The 24,753-nt window shown below is 37.0% G+C and overlaps 2 protein-coding genes across 3 annotated transcripts in view; one reads left to right on the top strand and one right to left on the bottom strand.

The window, feature by feature from the left end:
• The window catches only part of LOC126273469 (1-acylglycerol-3-phosphate O-acyltransferase ABHD5-like), a 228,430-nt gene that overhangs the window by 91,609 nt on the left and 112,068 nt on the right, over nt 1-24,753 (bottom strand). The window lies entirely within an intron of this gene.
• The window catches only part of LOC126273468 (DNA replication licensing factor MCM4), a 79,924-nt gene that overhangs the window by 41,217 nt on the left and 13,954 nt on the right, over nt 1-24,753 (top strand). The window contains exons 1-9 of one of the 2 annotated variants that reach the window (XM_049977029.1): nt 899-1,060; nt 2,421-3,069; nt 3,153-3,316; nt 12,047-12,244; nt 12,367-12,601; nt 14,118-14,360; nt 18,720-18,948; nt 22,432-22,626; nt 24,418-24,594. In XM_049977029.1, coding sequence (XP_049832986.1) covers nt 2,433-3,069; nt 3,153-3,316; nt 12,047-12,244; nt 12,367-12,601; nt 14,118-14,360; nt 18,720-18,948; nt 22,432-22,626; nt 24,418-24,594 — 2,078 coding nt within the window. In that variant the 5' untranslated portion in view covers nt 899-1,060; nt 2,421-2,432. Of the gene's footprint in view, nt 1-898; nt 1,061-2,420; nt 3,070-3,152; nt 3,317-12,046; nt 12,245-12,366; nt 12,602-14,117; nt 14,361-18,719; nt 18,949-22,431; nt 22,627-24,417; nt 24,595-24,753 lie in introns of those variants that run through there. The other variant, XM_049977030.1, reaches the window with a different exon arrangement.

Here is a 24,753-nt window from a genome sequence, read left to right as displayed (position 1 = left end):
GTCGAAAATTCGCGCTAGATGGTACATCAACGTCACGTCAATTCGCTGAGTCTAGTACCGACCTGTGAAAGTGAGATTGTGAGGTAGCATCCGTGACACAAAAGTCGCGGTATAGTTCCGGAATTTGCAAATTAACAGTGATATAACTTGTTGATGAACAAAATAACTTTATAATGGGTGTTTTTGATCATTTTCATATGATAAATTGTTGAGAAGAGAAACAGCATTGTAAATATCAACATTTATTTGCTACCGAAAATATAGACGTAAAAACACACCAGACAGGTTTTACAAGGAAAGACATAGAGCATCCTTACCTTATCCAATATGTTATTTTTTCCTAAGCAGCGCAATAATCTAATAGAATCACGCTGAAGGGAAAACATTCATTTCGTCATGAGAAAATTGCAATGTATCATGAAAATAAAACAAAAATATGAAATACATATTTATAAAACACAGAAGCACAGAATCAACTGTTGTAACATGAATGAGAGCGATCAAAATGTTTTTGCAGATGACGACGTAGTTCCTGTCAGCAACGTCGGAGTCAAAACATTGTTCCCGAGAAACCTTGGCGGTGACATACTGTTTAGTGTCATAGCAGCTTGTGTGAATGCCGCTATTTGTAATCGATTGTGCAATATTTTGACATGACGTTGCTTTGTTTTGGCAAGTGCGAACTGTCATTTATAAAGCAAGTCTTGCAGCAAGCATCGTAAAACTAGTATTATATTTGGTGTCACTAGGACTGCAGTTTTCAAGTTAAATGAATAATATATACAGTTCCACTAAGTATAATGTATGGAGTAAAAATTTTAAGTGATAACTGCCACGGTCACTATTTTAGACTGCCGTGTTCCTGATCGATTACCCTCTCGATACCTATGTCAATAGTACGTGGAATTGCGGCTTTTGTGTTTACATTGTGATGTCTTCCGTTGAAGCTCTTGAGCGCGCGCGAATTTCCCGCGCTTCGTGTGTATTTTGCGACTTGGGAGATTAGATGTGTGGTGAAGCTTAGTAAAGTTTGTTGTGTATTACGTTTATACAGCGTGGGGTAAGTAGAAATGTAATGTTTTGAAACCTTATAAGTTATGCAGCTGTAACTAATTTCAATTCACCACCTTTTACGAATTACAATAACAGTCGGGGTGGAACTACTTGTAAGGGGAAACTTTTGTCTGTTTCCAAATTTTACTTTGCTATATCAGATATTTTATATCACTGGATAAGTGATCACAAATTTTGGCCCAGTATTGTGCGCCCTTTTCTGTGCTGAAGAGAACTGTAATGTGTAGTAATGAATGTCATTGTCCCATTTGGTATTTTAGTTATGTTCATCGTTGTTCTTGTAGTGTAATTGATCATTTACAACAAGCATTATGTAGAAATATGTATACTGTGAAGCAGTAGTCAAAGTGCCCAATTTCTTCAATAGGTGTTTATAAGATGATAGTATGTTTGCATCTTTAATTATTCTTGAAGCATGTTTGTAACCAAGGAAGACTTACTCTCGTAAAGATTAGTTACCCAGAACATAATTCTGCTTGTTGTATATTATACATAAGATTTGTTTACGCTAATGGGAAGCGAAGTGGGGAAACCCCTCATGAGTTATCCCCAGTCAGAATTATAATCCCAGACTATATTGGTTGAATTACCTAGTACAACTTTCTGCATTCTTTTGGTTAGATGTGACATACATTGGTTGGCTATACCATCAATCCCATAAAAATTACTTTTATCTAGGAGAATTCTGTGTTTCACACATTCAAGTGCCTTAAAGTCCAAATTATGGCATGCTATAGATATTATTTTTGTTGATGTTAAGGTGAGATACTGTTCTAGAATACATCACCTTCTCATATGTTTTGGAAAATGACAGTTGGGGAACAGGTCTGTAGTTATTGATATCTCTTATTACATTTATTATATAGGGATTTAACAATGCATAGTTAGTGACTGTTAAAAATTTCGGATAAACCAGGCTTATTATAGCGTAACAAATCTTTGGTACTCTATTGCAAACTCTGTCAAAGCAAAATGAGCTTTCATTTTTGAGAAATTTTTAATTTTCCTAATTTCTTGAGACATTGGTGATACATTTGTAGGAGTGATTCTTATGAGAGTTATTTTTCAACATACTGTTGTGATTTTTCTCTGGAACTTCTTCTATATTTAAGAAATGATTATTAAATACGTTTGCTACCTGTAACTCATTAGTTATAGCCCTTTCATTCAGTTCAGTAGTCGTGATGTCCAGTTCTGTGGCTGGTTGTCATTTCTTCTATTCACTAACTTCCTTATTACATCAAGTTTGTTGTCAGAATTAATGATTTATGACATTGTTTGGTTTAGAGATTAGAATTAAGATTTACATCATAACTATGTTTTGGTAATGACTTTCTTTTATGTAGCCATAAACTGTAATGCCGACTCCAACTAAAGATTCTGAGCCATCTTCTGCAAGGAAGGATGGAACACCATCACGAAGACGAGGAAGGGCTGGTTCAGAATCACGGGATGCCCCTTCTACCCCCGGAAGGGGCACACCTCGAAGGCGTCGTGAAAGAGGTGAAGAAGCGCCTGGTACACCTTCTAGGTTGCTTACACCTCGTAGGGTGCAGCCAGTGGAGGAAGAAGAAGAAGATACACAGAGTCCAGCGCGCCGTGGAACACCAAGGCGAGGTACTCCAAGGAGACCACAGCAACAAGAAAACGTTTCACCTGAACAAGGACCAAGCAATGCGTCAACGGAGAGAACACCAGCTAAACGTCAACGCAGATCAGCAACGGCTGATGAAAATCTGGATGATGGGACAAGTGCAGCAGGTAGCGATAATCCACGTACACCAGCCGGAGCAGGGCCACCGACACACACACCTACTAGTTCCAGGCGGCGTGCCCGTGACACACCCTCAAAGTCTTCAGTATCCACAGGTGTAGGGACACCACGTCAACGGAGACGTGTAACCACTGGTGATCCAAGTATTATTTCGGAATCAGATCATCAGTCAGTTCCGCCTGCTTCACCAGCAATAAGTCTTAATCCATCGAGTCCTTTTGGTAAGTGTATACAAGTGTCGAAACTGTGATTGCTATTTTGTGTTAGTAATATGTAATTTATTATTAATTTTCTTGTTTGACAGGTATGACAGAAATAGATTTGAGTTCACCATTAAACTACGGTACCCCAAGCTCAATTTCCTCAATACGGACTCCTCGATCAGGTATTCGAGGCACACCAATTAGAATGAGATCTGACATACGGACAGACAAGAGAATTCGCCAAGTGAATATGAATGCAGAACCAGTGAGTATATAAACATTTACATCTATATTATCGAATTGGACTTACAATAAAATCTTTATAAATTGACATACATATTTTCTCGCTGTTTTATAGTTACTGAAACACCATAAAAAGGCTTCAGACGTTATGGTTTTAAGATAACAGCACTTCCATGTAGGGAACATTTTTTACTTTTGTTCTTCCTGTCAACATTAGCTCCTTTTTCTTGTGTTTTTTGTGTGTATTAGTAGTAGTGACTTTATTCACTCCACCTCCATCACAGTCCTCACAGAGCATGGTTCATGGTCTGAGATTGTTCAGTAGTCACTTGTCCTGCATTTTACCAAGTTACCATTATATCTTTATTCTTTTCCCTTTTCAGTTGAATTCCAGTGTTAAAAGTAATTACATATAGGCCTGCTACTAAACATTTGTAGTTCATTGAAGACACCCACTTACCTATGCAGATATGTGGTTTAAAACTGATGCATTTATCTAGCATGAAAGTACATACCGGTTTCTAGTTTCTCTCTATACACTTCCATTCTACACAATATTTTGCGTTTATTCCCAAATCACAGATTGGTATGGGGAATTATGTTATCTGTTCACAAGACTGTACTCTGAAAATAGAATTTCATGAATCGGAAGTCTCATCTGCTTGGCCAGTACCATACCATACCTTTAGTATTGTCTTGGAAAGGTGTTGGACTTACGTGATTATTATGGCACACATTCTGTATCATATGTATTTTTAAAGATGGTTGTTTTAAGTTCTGCTAAAACATTTTCCTTTCAAGGCTTCCATACATGTGCTGACTGCCAGCAAGTAAGGCTACTAACTGACAAATATTGGTGTGACTGGTAGACCACACTTCTTGAATTTTATGTGGTACCTTGCTTCAATCAGTTCATTGCCTTCCACTCAATGTAAATTTTAAAGTGAATGCTATTAAGAAAATTGCTCATACATGATGAGATTGTACGTACTGTATTAATAGTGTAAAAAAATTCTCACTTGGCAGTCCACATCTTTCGAAGTTAATGTTCAAGAAGAGTCTTCAGTCAGAGGCAGTGCCATTAAATACGCATTGTGTGGGGTCAGTGTTAGTGATGCTCACCAAGACGAGTGACAGGAACACAAGGATGTGTGCCAGCATATGGCTAAAGTGTCCAATGAGAGAGAGGGTCTTTACGCACCTGCAGATTCTGATGCTCAAGTGTCAGTAATTATACTTACTAATAAGGGGGAATTCAGAATGGATTGCACAGTTAACAGCCATAATATTAGAAGTGAAAAAAATTATCATATAGACCATTTGCTCTCTAGGATTTAGAATGGAGTTTGGTGCAGAAGTCCTTCATGTTTAGATCAGGACTAGTACCAGTCAGAGCGATGTTTCTTTGATGCTCTTAGGTCGGCAACACCTCAGTTCCGCTTAGCCAGTGGTATGCTACCTTCCGCATAACTATGGAGAGGTGAGAAGAGAGATAGAGAATTCCTATTGCTGAAATTCTCTTTACTCGTGTCACAAAAAGGTTACCTTTTTTCCAAATGTCACATATTTCAAGGTTGTGATTAAGTTGGAACCTAACAGCACTGCTTACAATGCTGTGAGTGAATTGAATAGTCATTAAATTTATAATTTTGGTTGCCACAAATATTTGAATTATTTTTCGTAATGTGTTAAAATTTCTGAGGTTGTGGTATATTAATGTGAGAATGTGACAGTATTCCTCTCTTGCTTTGAAAAACGCACCCTTTCATTCCTCTCATATCTCACACTGAGCATTGACAACATTGCTACACAAAACATGTAAGTATGCCACTGGCCCTGATATTTTTACCCTAAAGTTTATAACAGTTTGCTACTGGGTTTTGGGCAGAAAATTGAAAACCCCCTAATATTCAAAGGTATAGGCAAATACCTCACTAGCACTCCTACAATTTATCAGAATATTTTGACTTGGGAATGGATATTTTGTATTACTGTAATATTTGTATTAGGTAGAGCCTGACTTTGTCTGGACAGCTGATAGTGGTCTGTATAAAGTTATATAAATGCTTTATCTGAAGTCTTAAGATAAAAACAGTAGATGTTTTTTCTCCCTAGTGCATGTATACAAAGTAGTCTAGACCCAGTTTCCATAATTATCAGTATGAGTAAATTAGTAACAATAGTAATATTTAAGAGAAGTAGCTAGCACTTGTTGCTTTAGCTAAACTTCACAAATGGGTGACCACATGCTGCACATCTTCACAAAATAGATCAGAATGTGTCAGTGTGTCACCATATCAAGTTGAAGGCAGCCAACAGGATGATAGTATATGGTATGCCACTAATATATGAAATATTCACATGTGGTAGGTGGCCTTTTCATCAAATTCTATTTTTTGCCACACACTGATACTTCTGTTAATAATTTTGCATTTGTTGCAAAGTTATTTCTGTTAGTGATTATGTGCAACAGTTTTGCACTGTCAGATTTGAAATATTATTAATGATTCTTTCTCAAAAACAGATTCTAGTTGGTGCTAACAGATAGATCTGTAGTATAGGTCTGTGTTAGCTGACATATTGGCAATTTTATTTTGTGATTTACGCATCCCAAGTGCTGTAGTATTTACAGGGTGTATACGACCCAGGAAAAACGTGGGTATTTTTTCATCTGGGAGAAAATCGGAAAAGAACGGGAATTTTTCATTCTTTTAGCTTCCAGTTAAATTTTTGTAATTTTGACGGGTACGAATTGATTCTCCAGCAAAGAATGTTACTGTATCCTGCTACTGGAGAATGATACTGCAGCAATAAAGTATAAAAGAGAGGAAAAAATAAATCTTTAGTGGCAAAGGACATGCGCAATTTACAGCAACAAAACACCGTGCATGCAAAAGCGTGTGCCAATAGCAAAAATATGTCAAAAGGCCGTAGGGCGAAGATTATGTTAATCTTTGTAACAATAAACTGCTTGCTGTTAGCGTGACGTCACAACTATTCATATGTTTGACCACTTGCCAGTGGGCTGATGCGCATGCGTAGTTGACTCGCGTATGAGCAGTACCTTCTCCCGCTTCCATCTACTTGAAGTGTGGCTGTTAGCTGTATGGGCAGTAGGAGCAAACAGCCAGATGCACATGAGAAAAAAAATTTCCCGTGCGCCCTAGTTGCCAGATTCGCGCGTGCGCAGAGTTGTCTGAGTTTTAGTGGGGTAGTTGTAGTCTCCATGTGACCCGTGTTTGTGTTAACGTTTAGTGATTTCGCTGCTTCTCTTAGTTTACAGCTCCACGTGAAATGAAAACAAAACGGGATTTCTGTGGCTGGGAGCTATCAAGGGAATCAAGATGCATTCACATAATTACGGAGGGCGAAATATATTATTAGTTTCAGTTTTCTGATTTAATTTAATTTCCAAGTTATTAGCAGTCTAACATTAATCGCCTTGCAGAACAGTGAATTTAGTTTTGCAAGTTTGCTAAAAAAGTTGGGCTTTGAAACTTCCTAGCAGTTGGGCTTTATTAACCTTTCCGCAGAGTCAGCCATTTTATTTCGAACGAAGTGTTTCATTCCACAGTATTGGCTAGTTCCAACTGTTCGCTGAATTTCAAGTGCACGTTGTCATATTCTGCCATGTATGACATTATGCCATAATAAACAACCAAAAATGAGATCATTGTGTATCAGATGGGACCTACTTCATTGTGAATCTGTAAAAAACCAATGTGAACTTCAAGCTGAATTATGCATTTTAGTATGGTTTACGAAATTACGATGCCCTGGGGAGTATCCTCTGATGTCCTGTTTCTTTGATGGTGTAATTTAAGTGGTCTTCCTACACCACTGTAGCTGTGTATGCGCAATAATGCCTATTTTCTGGCGCTCTCTGGCAACAGCTAAATCGAACCTATTTCTAACAGTCTCCAGATATTATTGCGAACGGTGGCTCGAAACACGTTACTTTCAAAGTAAATTTCTTTTTACACGAGATGAATTATATTATGTGTTAAAAAGTGGGAGGAATTTCTAAATCACAGAGCATTTAAAACTGAACACTTCGAGGACCAGCTACTTACAAGAATTTTGAGCCCAGACATTTGTCATAATTTTAAATTTACTGGCACTTTTGTGTGACATATCTTAAAGTATAAAACGCACAAAAAAAGATCAATATTACATGTGAAGGCTTAGCATCTGTTGTAGCTTGTTAATCGTAGAGACCAGTATTATATGTTAAAGCTTAGCTTTTCTAGTAGCTAAACTATGTATATTAATGTATAACTTTTCCTCTTTGTGTGTTCGTGCTATGTACACAGTGATCTTGCTATTGGCTGAGTATAACACGTGCCTTATGTTCTGAATATCTGCTGTCATTGACTGGCAAGATCACGTGGCATGAGATATGATTGGCTTACACAAGGACATCGCAACCGCGGTTTCAATGCTCCGGAAACAAACACGCTGTGTTTGGTGCTATTCGAATTTATACTTTCGTAATACAAAAATATGCAGCGTATATGTAGCTGCAAATCAAAGGTCTTTCCAAAACTTCTCCCCCCACCCCACCTACCGCCTCCCCCCGGGAAGTTCTACGCGTGTGTGTATAATGTCAAGTCACTTTACACGGAAAGAGTGTATTTCCTCCTGGGGAAAAGCATATTTTTTAAACGGGATATCCGGGAATTTTTTTTTTTCCCTTGTCCCCGTATACACCCCGTATTTAGAAATATCATGCTCTACATTGATTATTTTTATGTTTAATAATTTACAAATCCTGATTTCAGATATTGCGACACTCAGGTAAAATAATAGCTGTAACAGCAAACATTTGCTAATGAATCCTTTCAATACCGGGAATACATTATGTTATAAAAAGAAATATAAAAAAAATAATATATGTTTTGAAAGGTTTCCTCCAATCTCATTATGAAGTGTGTCAATGCATATTCATTCCTATTAAGAGCACATTGTCCTCTGTAAACCATAACATTTCATTCTCTCTGTCTTATCCATCTCTGTGTGTGTGTGTGTGTGTGTGTGTGTGTGTGTGTGTGTGTGTGTGTGTGTGTGTGTGTGTGTGTGTGTGTGTGTGTGTTTGGTGGGGGGGATCCTGGAACACCAAGATACAGTTAAAGCACTGCCGTATCCTAGTCTTGACCTACATAAGTGATTTATGTGGGACATTAGAGGACATCATGAAAATTATGATGTTTGCCAGTGACACAAGTATAGTGATAAAGGGCACAAACACATCCACATCAGACGTAACCAGGACAGTAGTGAGCTGACTGAAGGCACACTCACTGCACACATATTAACTCTTCCAGAGACTCACATTAGTGCAGTCACAAACAAATGAAAATGATGTACTATACTCCACCAGTTCGCCAGGCATCATGTAGCAAGTGAAAAACTGCTAAATATTTTAAAACCAGAATGAAAGATTGCCTTTTGAGGCACTACTGTAGTGTATTAGGTTATTTGGGCACTAGAATGTATATTCTGCTCATTCCAATGTTTGTATTAAACAGGTGTTAATCTTGCCAGTACAGAAGGGTGTCAACTATCTTAACTGGTTTTATTTGGGCAATTGAACTGTATACATGTGTTTACCAATAAAACAACACATATTTATAATGACATGACATCTCTTATTATTAGAAAGGCAAGTACAGGAGGATGGTGTGTAGTGCAGCGTAGTAAACTAAAAAATATTTCATAATATGCAGAATACTGTACATACGTAAAGAATAAATACTTTAAAAAGATACTTTTTGTCTGTTTAAGAAAGTGTACCCGCTTACGAGCAGCACATAAGTCACAGTTTTTTTCAGGACTGATACCTAATACTTGTCATTTTTATCTTGAGCTCAAAACCATCACAAGGATCTAAACATTTAAATAAATGAGAAGCAGCCAAATTTTCATTTACGTTTTTTGGGCCCCTAGTTGATACGATGCTGACAGAATCAATTGTACCAGTGTGGATGTTTACAGTTTCTTTAACCTGCATGGTTTGATACTCTGGATCTGCATCATCTACACTTGTACATTCTTGATCATCATCTTTATCACTGACTAGCAATTGAGTTTTTTTTAACCTTGTACATGTCAAGCGTGTCATTCTGTTCATTGTTTACAATCAGACTGAGATTGCCAAACCCAGAGGTTTATTCCAGGGTCCGCCCCCCCCCCCCCCCCTTCTCGGATTCTTCTCCGTTACACTATAAATCAATATTTTTATGATTTCTTAAGACTTTCTTCTCTTTCTAACATAACAATTCTCTTTTGTAATATGTTTGAACGTCTGAATGCCTGTATCCATTATGTTAGATGAAAGAAAATTCATTTTTGTGAACTCTCCCATTTCATTTAAGGTAACTGTGATTGATTTGATGAGTTGATGCGTTGTTAAGGAGCAGTTTTTTTACCATTCTTGGACTGATAAGCTTTTACAGAGGGTATAAAAGCTCCCTTAAACCATTCTGTGAAATACATATTACACATCCCTGCACTCTTCTGCCATATGTACACAGTGTGCATGCCGACATGTTAACATGTTTGAAACAAAGCAATTTTTTTATTTTTACCAACGACAAACATAGGCCATGGATAGCTACCAGTAGCATAAGTACAAGCTAAAGCAGTAATATGATCCTTGCTTATTTTTAATGGTTTTCAAGAAGACCCGTTCACTACTGACCATTTGCACCTACAACATGTCATTACCACATTAACAAATAAAGCTTTCACGGCTGCCTGCCATTACATCACTGTTTTTTGTTTGAATGGGCACAACCCATAATAGTGAAAATGTTCAAGACAATGAGTTCCCACAGGGAATAGTGAGAATCATGGGTGTTGTTTCTCACCAGTGAAATCCTGTGTTGTACATTTTTGTAGCCTTGTTGTGTATTCCTGTAGCCTTTAGTTGATTCGTTCCCATACTGCACTTTGCTTAGGAGATAAACTGCTACAAGTATTCAACAATCATACTTTTTGCCTGTACTATTTGACAACTAATTAACTCACATTACCACCTAAAGGCAAACTATATGAGGAGGAAACATCTTCAGTTTCCCTAACACCACCACCTGTGGAGCATATTGGATCATTTTATTATGGCTAAATCTTCTTGTCTAGTCTGTTTCACCTATGGTTCAGCAGAACCATTACAGCTTAGTTATAAGATCCTATCCACCATAGTGAAGTAAAACTATCAACTGGCATGGCTGCAAACTGTTACAGATTGTCCAAATTGTTACAGATTTATCACTTCAGTAACGGAGTTATAGGAAGTTATTAAAAAATTACAGGAATAGACATTTTACAGTTTGGTGATTTAAAAAAAAATACTGAACAGGTACAGTTTACATTTTGCTGATCATATGCTACTAAAATTTGTAAAAATTTCCTTCCCGAGCATGTAGTAGACTTGTCTATGAACGATTTCATCAATAGAGCTTATCAAGATGGATCATGCTGAGTGACAACAAAATTTTTTTGTTCTGTTCGTGTTAGCTTATTTATAGGAATAAAACTGCTTTTTTGCCAAGTGAAGTCACAAGGTTCAACTCATGAGTCTGTAGGCCGAAGTGGTGTTTCAAACGAGATGACGTCACAAGATGCGCAGTTCACCTATTTATGCATAGTTACTAATACACACCACAATGATGCTATTACAGGAATGGCCATCTCGTCAATTTTTAAAATTGTGCACTGGTAGTAAATTATTATAGACCAATGACATCTTGTAATTTTGTGGTTTATTGCTCAGTGGTGTTATTCGTCTTTTTAGAACTGCAAAACACTTTGTATATAGTGTTAATCTGTTAAAGATATTTTTACTTGTTTTGTCAAAACTGCAAGAAAAAATGTGTCTTTTTGTTCCTTTGGCACCTGTTACGTTACCAGAAAGCCGAAGCTGACACAAATGATGATGCTGACTTTTTAAAAAATTTAGAATTGTTTTTATTGCAGAAAAATCTTCTTCATTTATGGTCAGAAAGTGTCTGGAATTTAGTGTTTAAAGGTCTAAATCAGGCTTCTAATTTTTAAAATAGGAGAGGAACCCAGTTTCTTTCCCTTCACACCTCTTCCTTCCCCTTCAACCCTTCTGCTGGAAGAAAGAGCCATTGGCTCCTAAAGCTTGCATAAGTAAAACTTTTGTCTGTGTGTGTGTGTGTGTGTGTGTGTGTGTGTGTGTGTGTGTTGTTCTACTGCTGCTTGATGAGTAGATCTTTTTATCTATCTATGTTATATTGTGAATAGGTTATATATGTTATATTGTGATTAGGTTGTAATAGAGTAGTTCCATGATTCTTTATCATCCAGTCAAAATTTAGAATAAACAGAAATTAGGCTCGATCATTTCTTGTTTGTACTGTTTTTGTGAACATTTCAGTTATCTTCTGAACTGATTTGAATTATTGGTAGCAAATATCTGAAAAGTATGCATTTCAACTATGCACATAGTTCTAATAGTTCTGCCTTTGTGTAGGATCACCTCACTTTACTATATTGCAGAACATCATCGGATGTATGAAAGAAACAATCACATATGCGAAGAAGAAATCACAAGTTACTTTCTCAGTAAAATCCGATTCACTCTAAATTTTCATCAGCGTATATTTGAGGAAAGGGATATGCGTGAGGGATATAGACTGATAAATGAAGTAGTGGAGAATACATGGGCACACACAGGTGATGGGAAGGAAAGAATGCAACTTTAAAAATTAATTGGTGATTTTCACAGCTGGACACAATTCAAGAACAACCTGGTCCTGAAGCAGAGCCACAGTTGGTCATCTGGGGAACAGATGTCGTCGTAAACAGATGCAAGGAAAAATTCAAGCGTTTTGTGGAAAATTATGTTGACCCAGAAGCTGATGATGATGAACGGACTGAGGGAATGGATGTTAACCAACCACTTTACATTCAGAAGTTGGAAGAGGTAGAGGTCACATATTATCATTCATATTGATAACTTTAATTGCCACTGTTTGAAATATGTAGTTCAATATATAGTATTGTTTCATTATTTCAGTGTAATAGTACTTAGATTGTTTTTCCTAGATTCATACATTGGAAGAACCGTTCTTGAATGTGAACTGTGCACATTTAGAATCTTTCGATAAAGAACTGTACAGGCAGTTGGTGTGTTATCCGCAAGAAGTTATTCCGACATTTGACATGGCAGTGAATGAGATGTTCTTTGAGCGTCACCCAGCTGCTGTTTTGGAACACCAGATTCAAGTACGACCATTCAATGCCCATAAAACAAGAAACATGAGGGGTCTAAACCCAGAAGGTATGTTGGATGAAGTCGTTAATAATTTTAAGTGATGATATTTTAATGTTGTAGGAAAGCTGCCTGTTAAAAAACAATACTCGTATTAGATGGCTTCATGACTGACTTGCTGTTCTGTTTGTTCTCAAATTTTATCTTACAAAGTACACATTAAGTATTTCAAGAGTAAAGGTTGGTTTGCCATAATTCTCTAGTCCTGGCAAAGTATTTGTTCAATTGTTCCAGTCCAGCAGTAAAGGAGTTCTTGTCACTACAGATATGCCATCCTAAGTAGGCAAGCCGCACGGGGGGGGGGAATTTTCTGGTGTAGAAGTTGCTGTCAAAATGCAGGTACTGTTGGTGGTTAATGGGTTTAATGTGGATAGAGCCGTCAGAGAGGCAGAGGTGAGCATCCTGAAAGGTGGCACATTGTGTTGAGGAGAAATGGGTGAAGTTGATGTGAGATAAGATGATGGAGGAATGAGGACAGGGTGTCTTGGTCATGAGTTCAGAAGTCAGAGGTATCATTATTGAACCTGAAAAAGAGGTTTAGGGTTTGAAAGGCTAGCAAGGTTTCCTCTGAATGGCCTACAAAAAAAGATTGACATAGGAGGGTACCGTGCGAGTACTCAACATTACCATGGGTGTGTTTAAAGATTTGACCTTCAAAAGTGATAATGGTGGTTTGGGATGTGGTTGGCTCTGAGATGGTAGATTTGATATCGAGAGGATGTTTACCTTTGCAGCCATAGGCATCAGAGATGTTAGTGTAAGACATTACATCCTCAGTGATCCTAAACCTTGCTAATCCTCTTCACCCCCCCCCCCCCCCCCCCCACCTGGAACCCTTCTACCAGAAGAAGCTGCCAATCCGAAAGCTTGCCCATTTTTACAGCTTTTATATGCGTCTTCTCCTGTCGCCACTGTGACTAGATTTTTTTTAATCAATCCGTATTATATTTTCAAATACTGGTTGTTTTTGTTGATTTGTCATTATTTTATGAGTAACCTCAACTGTCACTACATAGGCTTTTATTTTATTTTATTTTGGGTGGTTAACAAGTAGTGCTATGAAATCCACTAATTTGTTTTCAAGTTATTTACTTTACTTTTTATGTAATTTAAAATATTACTAATAATGAGGTGACTCAAATGTCATTCATATACTCTGTTATTGTTGTCAAATGTGTATGCAAAATTACTTAATTATAAATGAAAAGTCTGGTGATCATCTTGAAAGCCAAAAAAATGGTTAATGAAATTAGTTAATACTGTAGAACATCCACAATTTTGCACTGGTTATTTGTTCTGTGGTGGAAGAATCCATTAATATCCATGGTTAATTTCTTATGTAAAAATGAGGCAATGTAACTGTAACATCTTTTATGCCTTGATTGGATGCAGTCTTGAATGAAGTTCTTTCTAAATTCTCAGGTTCAGCCCTTTATTTCACCTATCTTGTTAGCCTGTTGGTATTCTTGTAAACCAAATTTTAGTTGACTTGTTTGTAGATATAAAGAAATCATGTGTTTTGCAGATATTGACCAGTTGATTACTGTCAGTGGAATGATAACAAGAACATCAAATATCATACCAGATATGCGAGAAGCATTTTTTAAATGCCTTGTGTGCTCATTCAGTACAACTGTGGAAATTGATCGTGGGCGAATTGCAGAGCCTACCCTGTGTACGAATTGTAATACAAACCACTGTTTCTCATTGGTACATAATCGGTCACAGTTCACAGATAAACAAATAGTGAAGCTTCAGGAATCACCTGGTATGTATATGCTAGTTGTTTAGATTTTTATGTCTATGTAACTGTTTCATCATTCTCCCTGTGTCCATTCCTTCTTATTTCATATCTTCATTGCAGTAGGCTATTTTTCATTGCATAAACTTCATTTATATTTTTTGTTGTGTGTTAAAGATGATGTTGAGCCTTTTGTGAGAGAAACTTCTCATCTTAAGTAATAGTTTAATGTGCATTACCGGAAGACAGTTATAACTTGTTCTTGTATTACAGTGAGAGTGAAAGAGCACTTTGAATGAATATAGGAGAAACACATTTTCCTGGGGTTTGATAATACAGATATTAACTCGGTAATTTAAAGTTGTCATTAGCAGTATTGTATGCTAAACTATTTTGAAGAATGTATTCACATAGAACTAAGTACTATCGTTGTTGGCTCAGTGCAACCTATTTTACTGTCCACATCATACTGCCTGTTTAACAAAGAGGAGGAAAAGGTTCGGGTAGAATTTTTGTGCTTGGAATCTATAGTTTGATGTTCTTTGCTCAGTTTTCTGAAGACTAATGTTACAGTATAGTGCGGAGTAACTTCTGTTTTGCTTTTTAAGCCTGACAGTAAATGTGAAATACAGCGATGATCAGAAAATGTAATTCATTGGTTTGTTGGTCTGTCTCAGTAATGTCAGAAAAAATTAATAAAAGAAACCTTCAACAGAATTAGCTGAGCTATGTTATTTTGTTTCTTACGTTGCATTATTTGCGATTATTGCCGCGTGTTTCCATCTGCAGTCTCAAAATATTTGTAGAATGATTGGATGTATATATCAATTAATTATGTCTGTAGGTTTTACTTTGCTTTTTTGTTACTGTAACAATAGTTGACCTAATTTGGTTGATTACTGCATTACATCTCACAATTATTTTAAACAGTGCTTGGAACTGTTTTCAGAATCAGTCAGTAATTGTTGTGAAGCTTCCTAGCGGATTCAGTCTGTGTGCTGGACCAGCAGTTGAACCTGAAGCTTTTCCTTTTTAGAGGCAGTGCTCTTGGCCTTTTAGAGGCAGTGCTCTTGCTAACTTGGCTGATTCATGCACATCTCATGATCCACCCTCATTACTTCAGTTCTGCCAATACCTCACTTCTAGTTTCCAAAATTAAAGTGCTTCCACAGCCATGTTACTATTATACTTAATATAACAGGAAGTTATTGACTTTCAAAGTGACCGTGTTTTGGACATGTTATATTAGTGGAGCAGTATGGTAGGGCATTCAGTGCACATTATGTTCTGCCTCTGTCAATCAGAGGTTTAATTTTCCCAGTCGCAATTTCGGCATTTATGCCTTTCTCGTACACGAATACTTGTATCTATTCATGACTTGGCACTAATTGTTGTCCTTCATAATGCTGTGAACAATAAAATTGCAAAAGTAGCAACAAAACCTTTGACAGCAATAAGTGTAATATGATGATATTGCAACAGTTTCTTAGCTGCTGTTTTTACAAGGCATTCAATGTTTGTTAATTTTACAGTTATCTTTGTTAATTTTATTCCAATATCAGGTACCAAATATGAATTAATTCAATATATTTTGGGTCTGTTTGTGGTTCCATTCAGATAATTCAGAAATTTTACTGTGGGGGTGGGGGGGGGGTGTTATCAGAATTATAATTGTACTACCAGTTATATTACTATGTGGTCTTAAAGAATAACTTTCTGTTTGTGATTATAGACTTAAGATATTGTGATGTGTATTTGCCTGCATTAATGTCAGTTACAGTTAAACATAATCTAATTGATAAAACAATGCAGGTTTTATGTTTCAGTTTGAGCGTTATTAGTAGAGTAATATTTACATAAAACATTTAAGATTTCCTTAATAATTTTGTAGCAATTTTTACCTGTTTCATTATTTCTTGAAATACATGTGAAACAAGATTTTTTGTGTCTTTTCGACACTAGCTAAACTCAAAATAGTCACTAATAACTAATGCAAAGGTGCCACATATTACGAATCAGTCGTAATAATTACAAATTTCCCTCAGTAATTAAGACTTTCACGACCCACATGGCAAAAGTTGCATTTTTTCCATATTTTGTTCATTTATAAGTGTAAGTATTTAAACCGCTCAAAAGGATGCAAAAGAGAGAACCATTCTCACTAATATTTATTTCCACTTATTTCGTAAACAGTTCATATACTTGTCCGTTTCTGCCTCTTGCAGAATTTTGATTATGTCAAACACCATGAATGGTATATAACTTCACTTATCGCAACCTGTAATGAAGTATGAACTGATTTATCTTGCACAGTTGTTCTCTTTGCTAGTCTCATGATGACTCTTCGTGGCGTGCTACCACGCATGTGTCTGTTTAGTTGTGATTGATGACAAATTGAAGTCAAGCTCTCTGTAATGAAAAGTGTGTGTTTGTGTGTGACGTATTAACAAGCATCTATTGCATTGATCATAAAAAAAAATAACATCCAGTTAACATGTGTTGAGGAAATAGGTTTGTAATATATTGAAATAACAGGGTGTATTCACCCTGGGAAAAACCTGGAAAGTTTCTCATACAGAGAAATGAAGGAAAAACAAGGAATTTTTTAAAATTATGCGAACTTTTCATCGTTTTAGTTTTCAGTTAAATGTTTATTATTCTGTCTGGTAAGAAATGATGTTCTAACAAAGAATTTTACATCAGCCAACTAATCCAGAATGATAATGTTGCAATAAAATATAGAGAGAATAACACCAAAAGAAAAATTCAGTTACAAAGAAAGCGCACCATTCACAAAATCAAAAACACACAAGCGTCTGCCAACAGCAGAATGTCGGAATATGCAATACTTCGTAACAACAAACTGCTTTCGATGAGCACAATGTTACAACTGGTAACATTTCTAACAGATCATGTGAAAGTATTGTGAATGGTGGTTTGAGAAGCGTTACTTTTAAAGTAAATTTCTGTTTATGGAAAATCAATTGTATTACATGTGAGAATGTGTGATGTATTTCTTAATCGAGGAGTGTTTAATTCTCATTCAAAACTCTTTAAGCACCAGCCACTTAAAAAAATTTCAAGCACAGGAGACGAGCCATTTATGCCATTATTTAAAAATTTGCAGGCACATTGTGTTTGATGCATCTTAAAGGATAACACATGCTAGAAAAGACCGTGACTCAAGTTAGCTTTTCATACTTATTTTAATTCTTTCATAGATTACAAATTATGAAATAATAATGGCAAAAAGTATAATTATCCTTCAAGAAACAGTGCAAGCTGAGTTCTGAGGCAGTTTCTCCCTTAATTAGCTTTTCTATAAAAACCTCGAAGTGCTCAATGGAACATATATTCAGCCAGGTAACCAGTGAAATTTTTTGTGCGCAGTAATTCAATTTATAATTCAATTTGTCAGAAGTATTCAGCTGCTGCAATTCAAGTGTTCCTAGGATCCTGCCTAACCACACCATCAGAAAAAAAGCAATAAATTAAGTTTTGTCATGCATTAAAGATCTTTCCAAAACTCAATGTTTTTCTTGCTGCGTTTCATTTCCTAAGTGCTAGGAAGTTCTATGCTGGTGTATAAAACCTTCACCATTGAAAGTATTGATAAGAGTGATACAACCAAACCAAAAATTGTTCAAAAGTTGAGGGAGGAATACTTCTGATTGAGGGACATATCAAAATATCCTGCCACAACCACTAGTGACTGCCCCACCCCCTAGACCCACAATGTCTGCACTATCTGGTACATTCCTAATTGGATTTCTTAAAAGTAGCTAACTAAATGCAGAAAGCCAGTAATCTGTGAAGAAAAACTGTGTTGGAGGGCAGGAATTACAAATTTTTAAAAGGTGTTTATGACTAATTGCAGAAATATTAATTTTTATTTTGTTATTCCTTTATCCATCTCTACTAGATCAAGAGTTTGGCCAGTATTCTTAACTCTTGTTTCTTGGCAGTGGTGTAGTTGTTTATGAACAATGGGAATTCACACGTTTTGTACGTATGTGTGGGGCGTGGGGTGAAAATACATTTTTGTTATAATCGGACTCTTGTTTTACATTGTTTCTGATTATTTATCATTTTTCCTTAGCATTTCTAAAGTGTGAAGTTTTGCAGTAAGTATGGTTACTTGAATAAGATACTTAAAATACAATAAATTTGGAAGGTAGGAGATGAGGTACTGGCAGAAGTAAAGCTGTGAGTACCGGGCCTGAGTCGTGCTTCGGTAGCTCAGATGGTAGAGTACTTGCTCGCGAAAGGCAAAGGTTCCGAGTTTGAGTCTTGGTCAGGCACACAGTTTTAATCTACCAGGAAGTTTCATATCAGCGCACACTCCGCTGCAGAGTGAAAATCTCATTCTAAAATAAATTATTTCAGATGACATGCCTGCTGGACAAACTCCACACACAGTGTTGCTGTTTGCTCATAATGACTTGGTAGATGCTGTGCATGCTGGTGACCGTGTGACAGTGACAGGAATATACCGTGCAACACCTCTACAAGTCAACCCAAGAGTCAGTAGTGTGCGTTCTGTATACAAGACTCACATTGATGTTGTGCATTACCGGAAAACAGATAATCGCCGCCTACATGAGCAGGAAGATGGGTAGGTAACTTATTCATTGTTGATACCATCTGTATTCCCCATTTGTATTCAATGAATTAATATTTTTGAGTTGAACAGGTTGCCACTGACAGTTGTTAGATCACTATGGTGGTTTTCTTATTGCAGTTATTATGAGATAATAATACTATAATTGTAGTCCACATTTAAATGATAAAAGCCACTGAGCTTCAAATGACAAGTGTTTGAGGGTGGGGTGGCAGAGGAGGGCATGATACCACAAGAAAGGGCTCCTCTGATACGGAAGTCGCAGCTCTTTTTGTTAAGAAAGAAATCACCATGAATACAAAGTACTTCAAATTTTGGTTCAAAAAGATCAGCATTATGTGTATCGGAATCTCTCTGACACGACACATGGTGTTCGCTGCGAGATGATAGTAGATGCATAATAAGTTAATGGAAAACCTTCGGTTTTATGAGGGAAAAAAGATTCACAAGTCAGAGGAATTCTTATGTGGTGAACAATCAAATAAGCTGTTGAACATTGTTACTCTGTGTTCAAACTTCACTTTGTGTAATTTTCTGGATCCTCTGACAAACAACTGGAGTTCAGTTATAGTGAAGTTGAGTTACAGTGTGTGAAATCTGTGTCATGCCTACTGTTTAACATTTCCTCCACACAAATTTTTCGTAGTACAGTTGTTTAAATGGGGAAGTTTATTTTGACAGCAAATTAAAAATGTTTCCAACTATTGCTTGGCTGAAGGAACTGAAGACTTGTTAAAAGAGTAGCAGAATCATCTTGTTTAGTCATAAGAAACAGCGAGGGGAAAGTGACAACAGTGTACACTCTGGTTTTCTTAAGTGGAGCATTGTCACATACTGAAAATCTGTGCGCCAGTGCCCTGCATAGAACAACAGTTAAGGTAGATAGTTTCGTAGTGGTACAGGGTACACTCTCCCACGTACCTTAAAGTGGTTTACAGGGTATCTATGTAGATGTGTGTCTAATGTGTTTTTTAAATGACTTGCAAACAAGCCACCTCCCCTGAATTCTGTTCAATGTAGCACATGGAAACATGAAAATATATGCTATAAATAGCTGACATGGTAAGCAGATCACTCTTATTTTTATTGTGATATATTGACTGTCTTTGCATTGATATGTGGTTTGTGTTTAAACACATTTTTGGATGTCTGTATAATTTGACTATGTTCTTGCTGTATCCTCTTAAAAAAAACTGCGCAACAGCCAAAATAGCAATTGCGGTCATTAAAGCATAATCCATATCACTTCAGGCAGGGGGGTTACCTTCATAGTCTCAGATGTTATTGAATTTAGTGTATGTTAAAATTCAGGAGTGAGAAACATGTATGTTTTTGTTTTCTCCCAAAAAATTCGTGCCATGAAACACAGGCCTCCAAAGATGGCACTGCGAACACAATTTTGCAGACTTGAATTTCGGAAAAAAATTGAAAATGCTGTATCTCCGTAACAGTTATAATATTTTGTTAGTTTTTTTTAAAATTGGAAGATAATTGTGTTATGATTACAATGGTATCCTCTGTTTGGACATATCTGTAAAAGTTCTTTTACTGTTGCCTTTTGAATTATTATTATTATTTTTAATTTACAAACTTTTTTTTCTTTCAGAATTCCAATCCAGAAAAGTTAGACTTATTTCCTGTTGATAAGTACCATGTTAAGTTGGGTAGATTTAAAAAAAAAAAATTAAAGGTTAATGTGTGTCTTCACTGAAGTTTTTTCTTACACTGTTTATTTCTGTTGTCTTTGTTCTAGTTATTCTTATCACTTTCTTAGTTGCAGATACTTAAACTATGTTGTAGTTTCCTGTCAGTTTCTTTGTCATGGCTGTTCAGATGCAGATCTCTGTATTGTAGTTGTTCAGTGCTAATTTGTTTGCTGAAGAGGCTTCTAAGAAATCTGAGGCCATCTGGTGAGTTCTGTGTTTTCATGAGGAATTTCACAGTTGCACTGTGTTTTGTGAAAAGGACTGTTTGAAATGTCTTCTGACTGGGGCCATGGTAGAGTGAAGTGTGCTGACTATTTGCATATACATAAAAGTGATATATAAGACAAACAACACATCCCCCTCCGCCCCAGGAACCATGGACCTTGCCGTTGGTGGGGAGGCGTGGGTGCCTCAGCGATACAGATAACCGTACCGTAGGTGCAACCACAACGGAGGGGTATCTGTTGAGAGGCCAGAGAAATGTGTGGTTCCTGAAGAGGGGCAGCAGCCTTTTCAGTAGTTGCAGGAGCAACAGGTTGGATAATTGACTGATCTGGCCTTGTAACACTAACCAAAAGAGCCTTGCTGTTCTGCTACTGAGAACGGCTGAAAGCAAGGGGAAACTACAGCCGTAATTTTTCCTGAGGGCAAGGGAGATGTTTGTGGCATGTTTGAATGACTGTGACTGGTGGATTGCAGAGATTATAGACACCAGTTATGAGTTAAACGAAATTGTAGTGAACTTTATGCTACCACTTGGACCAGTTGCTGGATATAGGTTTTCAGCTGAAGGACAGCAACAACGCTATCAGTGCTCGCTTCCTGTTCAAAATGTTTTGAAGATTGTAAGTGCTCCAGTTCCTATTGGTTCAACAGGAAGGCATCACTCTATATCAAAGGAAGATGTTAAAGCAGTGGAAAACATTTTTAGTTCATTGTCTCGCTAATTTCAGTACAAAACAGAGTGCGCAGAAGTTCTATAAATTGAAACCTACAAGTCTTTGGAACTGTTTAAAGTGCTTGAAAAATGAGTCTCTTACTCATGTTTCAAAACTAAAATTATGTTAAATAAGGCTAGGTTTTCATTTTTATGAGCCTGTTATGTGATAATGTGTTGATAAGAGGTTTTGTGTATGGAAAAAAATTCAATTGTTTATAGAACCTATTCAACCCAAAAGTGGAAGCTCTCCTTTTCAGGGAATGTGGAACTATATGGTACAAATCAACAGAAAAATATCAAAATTTTATGGATTGGCATTTTTGAAAGAAAAAAATTACCATAACTTACGAAAAAAATCAGAACGCTATAGTATAAGAACTTTGACAGATAAGTCCAAATGGAGAGTTTCTTTGTAATCATAAAGCAGTTATCTTTTTAAAAAAAATCTAGAACTGTTAAAGATACAGCATTTTAAATATTTTTCCAAAATTCGCATTGTCATCTTTGGAGGGCTGTATCTCAGAGCAGAAATTAAATAATAATAATAATAATAATAATAATAATAATACAGTGTTCCTTACTTAGTCCTTCATTTTAACATATGCTAAATTCAGTAACATCCGATACTATGAAGGTAAGAGTTTTTCCTAGCCTGCCTGAATTGATATGGATTATGCCTTAAATACACTCATTGTCATTTAAAAAAGTGTAGTTTGAAAAATTCAGTGAGACTGATAGCCCAGTAAATCAAGGAATCGAATGACGGAAATAAGAATTCTGGTATTCCATTAAATGTGTACATTCTGTTAAGTTTACTTTGTGTTTTCACAGGAAAGCTCACCGCTTCCCACCAGAGAGAATTGAACTCTTGGAAGCTCTGTCAAAGAAGGATGATATTTATGAACGCTTGGCACATGCAATTGCGCCATCCATTTATGAAAATGAAGATATAAAGAAGGGTATCCTCTTACAACTGTTTGGGGGAACGAAAAAGAATTTCTCCAACAGTGGAAGAGGAAATTTCAGGTTAGTGCTGTAATCTATTGCACTTGGTGCAGTAGAAACTTTTTATTGGGAATGCCACACTGGAATATTGCTCAGCCTATCAGAGTTCCTGTCCTTCACTTGCTATCCTTACCTCGCTCCCATTCCAGTATTAAACATGCCCTCTATCCCACCCAGCTGCATAGTCCTTTCCCCTCCACTTTTGGCTTCTCCAGTCACCCCTGCACCACCAGCCCTGTGCCAAAATTACAGCCTCCCAATGCTGCATGTAGCCCCCCTATCCTGTCCCCACTATGTGCCTTCACTCTTCTACAGGGCAGCACTATCTCATTCCTCCACCTCTACCCTCTTATCCCTGCTTCTCCCTCTTCCCTCCCCACACCTCTTCCATATCCCCCTACTCACCCGAGCCTAGCTGGTGCTCACCCTGGATGCAGTGAGGTCTTAGTGCCTGGAGATGAAAGTTGTGTGTGCGCACGCGCGTGCGCGTCATGTGTGCTCGTTTCCCCCAACTCCCCACTCTCACCCCTACTTGTGTACGTAGCTAGAAAGCTGAAACTACTTAGTGTTTTTTCTTGTTGTGCTCATCTGCCATTCAGTGCCTTCTTGATGTGTGGAGTAACAGTCTGTCTTTTCCATATAGTTACTCCATTCCATACTGGACTTTGACAAATTCAAAGTAATGTGAGGCACCTTTAACCTCTTACAACTAAATGTCCTGTGAGTCGTTTCTTGAACTATTCTTTACCAATTGGTTTCAATTTTAGCACTATGTTGTTGCCTCATTTGTTACAGACACTGCTTGAATTTGATGCATTGCTAACTTACATGTTGTAGAAAAAAGGTGACACAGTAAGTACTGTGTCTCTTGTAGAATTCAGCTGTAAGCATTTCAACTTTGGTCTTTTCGCTCAATTCCACACTGCTGGATGCAGTTCCCATTGGTTTTATATCTTTATTGTGGTTCAAAATGCTACAGAACATGCTCTTTCATATACCAGTAGTTACTTGCAATACAGAATGCAAACATCATAAAAGCCCAAGCCACTCACATAGAAACACCACATGCAAATAAATTCTGTAACAATGACATAAAATTGATTAATCCGTCAACCAAACAGTAATAATAGTTTGTGAAATATTCATCCAAGCCTTAATCGAAATTAATATTGGATGGTTTCAGATAAGATAAAATAAATTCCAAACATATGTTACCCACTTACATATGACTTGAGAATGGTGTCGCTTCCTCATGGTGGAGTCATTCTCTAAAGGGAATCAATTAATGTTGTGAGCTTAAAGGAAGACCTAGGTAGGGATATGAAATGTGATATATGGAGTTTTGAGTTGGGCCAGGAAGCTTGCACAAGTAGTCAAAAGTGGTTAAGGGGACCGCTTGTGATAAGCAGTAAATCCGGGTTTAATTCCAGGTGTGATACAAATTATGATGTGTCACATTTGGGCAATAAATCTAAACGAGCTGCTGCTGATGACATGAAATTCATATTCAGTGGTGCGCAGTCTACGGTGGCTTGTCGCAATCCATGCGGCTTCCCCTGTCGGAGGTTTGAGTCCTCCCTCGGACTCGAAGGGACAGTGAATTAAGCTGTTACTGAATATAAGCAATTAATTTTAAGTAGTCTTAATGTTTGCTATCTCTCGAGCTGATTTTTCTCTATCTTGTACCGTACAAAATAATTTGCAATGTTGGGCATCTTAGCAAACAGAAAGTTTACATTTACTATTTCTTGAAACTTGTAGATTCTTTGTGTGTGTTAATCAGAACATTTTTATCCTGCTTGACATTCACAGAGCGGACATCAATATACTTCTCTGTGGAGACCCTGGAACAAGTAAATCCCAGTTGTTGCAGTATGTTTTCAATCTGGTTCCACGTAGTCAGTACACATCGGGTAAAGGTTCTTCAGCGGTTGGTCTTACAGCGTATGTAACCAAGGATACTGAGACAAAACAACTTGTCCTACAAACGTAAGTAGACTTTATTATGTTTATTGATTACCCATGATTTGTTTATAAACATGTTTAGTTTGCTTCTTTCTGAAACTGTAGTTCTAGTTGTTGATTCAGAGGATGTAATTCAGCCGATTTCAGATATACGCTATGTGATCAAAAGTATCTGGACCGCCC

This window comes from Schistocerca gregaria, chromosome 5 (assembly GCF_023897955.1).
Source record: "Schistocerca gregaria isolate iqSchGreg1 chromosome 5, iqSchGreg1.2, whole genome shotgun sequence".
Lineage (NCBI taxonomy): Eukaryota > Metazoa > Arthropoda > Insecta > Orthoptera > Acrididae > Schistocerca > Schistocerca gregaria.
Note: the sequence above shows the minus strand (reverse complement) of the source record. Positions and strands in the feature narration are given on the sequence as shown.